Source organism: Arachis stenosperma, chromosome 6 (genome assembly GCF_014773155.1).
Source record: "Arachis stenosperma cultivar V10309 chromosome 6, arast.V10309.gnm1.PFL2, whole genome shotgun sequence".
Lineage (NCBI taxonomy): Eukaryota > Viridiplantae > Streptophyta > Magnoliopsida > Fabales > Fabaceae > Arachis > Arachis stenosperma.
The window spans coordinates 11,538,463-11,545,071 of NC_080382.1; the positions used below are offsets into that span (position 1 = coordinate 11,538,463).

Genomic DNA, 6,609 nt, shown 5'->3' on the forward strand with positions numbered 1-6,609 from the left:
TAAAAGAAAAAGAAAACATAACTGCCAAACTGGCTAATGAGTAGTTAGCGCAGTGAGTGAGAAGACGAAAGTGCAAATCCAGCCAGCACACGGAGGGCGCCACTACCAGCTGTACCCCAGTGGCCCTCTCGTAATTAAACCCCAAAACCCTTCCCTATTTCTAACACTTTAATAATTAAAAAATTATCTGCCAAATTTTATATTTAGGCATTGAATTGAAGATCCAAAAGTTTTCGCCATCCCCAATTTCCCACTCCGACGACTCCAAATCCAAATCTCACAGAAACAGAAGCAGAAGCAGCAGAAGAAGAAGAACAACAAGAAGAAGAAGGAGAGAGAAGAACACGCAGACATAACAGAAGAAGAAACAGCGCGAGATTTTAGAGAGAGAGAGAGAGAGAGCGCTTAATCTGAGGCATTAATGGCGGAAGCGAAGGAAGAGAGCAAATCTAGCGAGGAGAGTGTGAAGCTGTTCGTAGGTCAAGTTCCGAAGCACATGACGGAATCGGAACTGCTGGCAATGTTCAAGGAGTTCGCGTTGGTCGACGAGGTCAACATCATCAAGGACAAAGCCACGCGCTCCTCTCGAGGTCAGTGCCTAACTTCTCATTTCTCTTTCTCTCTCTTACGCGCTTCCTACGCTCCTTCCCTCCCTCCGATTCCGAATCTCGCATTCCCCGCTTTCTCTCTTCACTTCGTTTCCAAGATTCCTCAGATTCGTTTTCAGTCACGTTGCAGTAACTTCCAACCCTAATTTCGCGGCTTTTTTTTTTACCTTTTTTTTTCCGCCACAGGTTGTTGCTTCGTGATTTGTCCGTCGAGGGAAGAGGCTGATAAGGCCGTCAATGCGTGTCACAATAAGAAAACGCTGCCAGGGGTTGGTCAAATTTTTTAATGCTACACTATGCACTGCGCTGTATTTTTTTTTTGTGGTTGATTTATTGTTTTCTACTGTACATGATACCATTAAAGGTGATCCTTCTTGATTGAATGATATGATAGGCGTATAACGCTATAAATGGGGGCTAATATATAGTTTGGGGATGCTGACGACTACCTAGTAGTAATGATGATGAGGGTCTTAATTGGGCAAGAACATGTGTCTAATTTTAGGAATTTATGTGATGGTGTTTACCATATTTAGGTAACGGACGCAACTCTCTTCGAGTGTGTCTTTTGTCCCACTACGTCGTGTTCCATACTGTGTTGTGTTTTGTTCGGTCTTTATCTTAAACTATTAATGTTGGTCATTGGGAAGTGTCTAATGAACTTAGTAATTTTAGTATGCATGAATGCGAGCAGCTTCATGATATTAGCACCAAATATACTGGGTGGGAAATATTATGTATAATGGGTTTCTATTTCTTGTTCAAGCTGGACAGAATTTTCTTGCTATCATTTCCTCTAAGACGGAGTTTGTGGCTAATAGCATATTATAAGTACGACCATGCTTAAAAATTCTGTTAGATGCCCAGCTTCTTAGGCATCACGGGTTTGGGATAATATATTTTAAGATATATAATATGATGTGATTTTTAGTTAATTCCAAATCTTAATCTCTGATATCTCTTTAAAATTTAATTATTAGCCCTGAACCTTTATTAGCATTAAGAAATTTAGCAGAAATGTAAGTTAAAGGACAAGTATAGTATATATTTTATTCTTTAATTTTTTATAATTCTGATATATCTAATTGTTTCTGTGGCTATAATTTCACAGACAGCTTGAATACTCATGCATCGTGTGAATCCCCCCCCCCCCCCCCCCCTCTTGCGGGGGGCCCTTTTTGTTTGTGTATTATCATCTTTTTTTCAACGTTGTGATGTGTTTGGCTAGGAAATCAATTTTCATGGGAGATCATTCATGAAATTTGTGCATAGAGCTCATTTATGAAAATTTATTCCCCATAAACCTTCAACCAGACATACCATTAGTTTTGCCCTGTAATCAAACACACCATACAGTTGGGACTTTGGATAACCAATGAATCTGTGGTTTGTTGAAAATTTGGATTTCTTGATAATCCAGAGCTTTTCACAGAGCACTGAAGTGATTATTGTATGAATATTATTGTTTTAATAGCTGTACAATTTGATATTTTTTTTCTCATTTTAATTGGAAAGCATCATTTGTTTTCTGTATCCAATCCAGGCTTCTAGTCCATTGCAAGTAAAGTATGCTGATGGCGAGTTGGAAAGATTAGGTGTGCAAATGTTTAATTTAGTTAAATATATCTGCGGTTCCGGTTGATTTTCATTCATGTAGCAGGGTTACTTTGTTGTATTGACAAATTTCCCCCCCATGATTCCAGAACACAAACTCTTCATCGGAATGCTTCCAAAGAATGTTTCTGAAGTTGAAGTCTCTGCACTTTTCTCCAAGTTCGGAACTATAAAAGATTTACAAATTTTAAGAGGTTCTCAGCAAACAAGTAAAGGTACTTTTTTTTTTACAGCTTACTGCATCCTTTGTTCTTTTAGTAGGGCTTTGGATTTTTTAAACGCAAAACATTATTCATAGTTCTCTTTCGTGGTAGGTTGTGCATTTTTGAAGTATGAAACCAAAGAACAAGCCCTTGCTGCTTTAGAGGCAATCAATGGAAAGCATAAAATGGAGGTTGGTGGTTATTAAAATTGCACCTCATTTTATCCCACTAATTTAAATCTGCTAGTAATGAATCTGGATGTGTGATATAATCAGTTTTTTTTCGTATGTTATTGATGGAGGAAGGATACAAATAACATGTGGTTAGCTTATTGATACTATTTGCCAATTCAGTTGTGATGTGATATTTTTTCTGATGCAGACTGAAACCCAGACCGATTTAGATGGCATGATTAGTCATTCAAGCACATATGGACTGTTTTAAATTGTATAAAATGTTTTTGGTTCCTAGTCTGTGGTAGAATGAAAAGTGAATGCTTTTAAACTCAATTACAATTTTAGTTGTAAATGGTGTTTGCAGTATTTTGGATCTTCAAGCGGCATTCAGCCACAAAATCCAGGTGGTGAGAGACATGAACATTTAACCATGTGCCTTGGATTCAATGTAGATGCACAAATACTTGTTATTCTGACTTCCTATTCATGTGATGCTTTAGAAATCTAAGATTAGCTTTTTGTTTCCTAAAATCCTAATTCCTACACTGGATGGCATAAGATAATGTTACAGGCTCAGAATCTATCAGTTTTGACAGGATCAAATTGGATCCATGCTTTCAAACGGAAATTCTGTCTCTGGCCTGTGAGGCTTATCTTATGTTGTGCCAAAAGAAAGTTGAACAGTTCGTGCTTGGGATTGTTGCTTATGCACAGTATTAGTCATCATAATTATTATATAATAACAATAAATGAAAGCAGATTAAAAATGGTGCCTTACTATTCCATGTCATACATTCATAACCAATTGTCCAATTAGATTGGCATTCACCAAAATATTACATTTTCTTTTGGCAGCTAATCTACCAGTGGGATGAGTATGACTCATCAAATACTAAACTATATTGATATGTTTGCATACCTCAACTTTTGTTTGGCTGATATGTTGTCAACTCATGATAAAAACTGTTGGTGATATTGCAAATTTGAGAACTACACTAGTTTGGACATCCACGACCTGATTTGTTTTGCTTTCTACAGGGTTCGAGTGTTCCTTTGGTAGTCAAATGGGCTGATACTGAAAAGGAAAGACAAGCCCGACGAGCTCAGAGAGCACAGTCCCAAGCTTCCAATGCGCCACATGCTGATTCTCAGCACCCATCATTGTTTGGAGCCTTGCCAATGGGTTATGTTCCTCCGTATAATGGATACGGTTACCAGGTTAATACTTCTTTATACTGTAAACTAATATTTAATAGCATTTTGATATTTGATGATAATTCTGTTTCTTCTTAGGCTCCTGGAGGTTATGGGATCATGCCATACCGGATGCCACCGATGCAGAATCAACCTGGTTACCATAACATGATGCCGCACATGAATCAAGCAAATGCACTACGGCCCGAACTTGGCCCCAATATGAACCCAAGAAATTATCATGTGCCTCCTGCAAGTTATGTTGGCTCTTATCCTGCTGTTCCAGGCCTACAACATCCAATCGCATACGCAGGAGGCATGATTAGTCCAAGGCCTATGAGTAGTTCTCCTGGTTCTATTTCACCTGCAGGTGGTAATGGCAACTCTGGTACATCATCTTCAAGTGCTAGCAAGAGTTCTGGGGGTCAAGTTGAAGGTTGTTATAGATATATGTTATAAATGTTGGTACATGCATATTTATGTTGCTGGTTTCTTACATCTCTTTCATTATAAAGAGAGTTTAGGTGGTGACTATTTTGGTATCGTTTTAATTTATGTATTAGGACCACCTGGTGCCAACCTGTTTATTTATCACATACCTCAAGAATTTGGAGATCAAGAGCTTGCCACTGCTTTTCAACCATTTGGTAGAGTTTTGAGTGCTAAAGTTTTTGTTGATAAAGCAACCGGTGTTAGCAAATGTTTTGGTAAGCCCTTGCCCCATTTACTGATGAATTTGATAGGTAGTTTCCTATGGAGCTTGTGCCTGATGAGCTCCATTTCCTGCAGGGTTTGTTAGTTATGATTCCCCTGAAGCTGCTCAATCAGCCATTAGTATGATGAATGGGTGCCAATTAGGAGGTAAGAAATTAAAGGTCCAGCTTAAGAGGGATAACAAGCAGAGTAAGCCTTACTGATGAAGCTTAACAATGGAATTTTGTATAATTCACGTTGTAATTCATGATCCATCTGATGTTTATACAATTTGTAATTTCTGTAACATGAAATTTCATTTAGACATTGATTATTAATTTATTGATTTTTCCCCCCAAGAATGGCTATTGATTGTATTGTCTTCTGTAGTTTCATCCAGGATAAGAGGACTCTTTTCCTTTGGCTCTCTGCGTCCTGCGGCAACAACAACGTTTTCTTTTTTTCCTCTGTTTTCGTTTACTTTTCTTGTTTCTCACAGGTTCAGGTAGTGAGGCGAATATTGTTTGCACCAGCCGCTATCTATTGTATTGCCTTTTGGCCAATTGTCAGCAGCACCATGGAAATTATGTGGCACCTAAAAAATGGCCCTTTACACACATATAGCAATTAATATAAAATAATACTGTGACAAAACATAACATATAGATGGTTGATTGTATTTTTGTTCGGATTATTACTGCTAGATCACTAACTTTCCTGGAAAGTGGGCAGCGGGAAAGTGGACGCCGGATTTTTTAATTAGGATTCGTAATGGATGGGACAAGCATAATCGTCAAAACTGAATCATTGATCGAATTGGTTAATCTACTGGATGATTGGTTCAATCGGTAAAATTATTAATTATAGGTTGAAGTACTTAATTTGGTCCCACATAAATAAAAAATAAAAAATAAAATTTACATAAATATAGACAAGCAATAACATTGTAAGCAGATTGAATAATTACAAATTTTAAACTTAAGTATTACAAATAGATCTTGAACCATATGTATTATATTTAGAACAAATTATTCTAAAGACGTAATTTCAAAGTCAGCATTTACATGACTAAATCTTTGTAGGATAAATTTAGAATTTGACCAATATTTCTTTCATGATTAACAAATTAAAAACAATATTTAAGTTTATTCTTTTTATAACAAATTCATCTTATTGTTGATTTTCAAATAAACAAATTAACCAACTCAGATGAGTGGTTAAATCACTCATCTACTTAAATAATTGTAAAAAATTTGAATTCTTTCCATAACAAATTCATCTCATTGTTGATTTTCAAATAAACAAATTAACCAACTCAGATCGAGTGGTTAAATCACCCATCTACTTAAATAACTGTAAAAAATTTGAATTCTATCTTATAGATGAAGCAATCGCATTAAGAGATAACATAAAAACCAAATAGAGATTAACACCGGTAGAAACAAGACTCTCAACTTTAGAGATGGCGTCAAAATTTTCAGGTATTATGTCAAACTCGAAAAGAACAAAAATAAAAAAAATCCATATAAACTACACCAATACCATAACAAAATAATCAGTGAGGTGAACATTCACCTAAGTTTCTTTAAGTAAAATTATAAATGATGTCGATACCCTGCACTACAAAACTGAAGAAAGCGAATTGAACAAACCAAACAAATTATAATGGTATGTTATTCAGTGTAACTGTGTTAGCACAATAATTGAGAGAGAGAAAAAACAAGATGATGTTACTGGAAACAATGTTACTAGACAAGTGAAGAAGCACGTATACGTACACCAGTGTGACTTTTATATTGACAAACTCAAGATGTGAGCTTCCTCCAAATCTACACCTCACTCATCTCTCCTCATTTTCTGATCCAGACTCTGGACAAAATCATAGAATAATTATGGTGTAAATTTTTCGTAAACAGAAGTGAATGTACAGAAAATTATTATAAAGTTTTAAAATTGTATGAAATTAGTCACCAAAAAAAAATTGTATGAAATTATATTCCAGAGAGTATAGTTTGGTTTTTATTTAGTGTTTCACTTAAAAAGATTTATTCATTTAAAATAAGCTTTAAATGTTTTTTATGTTCGTTTCAACCACAATTGTGGAATTCTTTCTTTTTCGAA

The 6,609-nt window shown here is 35.9% G+C and overlaps 1 protein-coding gene across 1 annotated transcript; it reads left to right on the forward strand.

Moving 5' to 3' along the window:
• The first annotated feature begins 211 nt into the window (after positions 1-211).
• On the forward strand, positions 212-4,850 carry LOC130935703 (RNA-binding protein BRN1). Its single transcript, XM_057865574.1, has 9 exons — positions 212-590; positions 795-877; positions 2,152-2,203; positions 2,312-2,437; positions 2,537-2,616; positions 3,640-3,819; positions 3,895-4,231; positions 4,359-4,502; positions 4,585-4,850. The coding sequence occupies exons 1-9, from the start codon at positions 422-424 to the stop codon at positions 4,710-4,712; spliced, it is 1,299 nt and encodes a 432-aa protein (XP_057721557.1). The 5' UTR covers positions 212-421; the 3' UTR covers positions 4,713-4,850.
• The last annotated feature ends 1,759 nt before the right edge of the window (positions 4,851-6,609 follow it).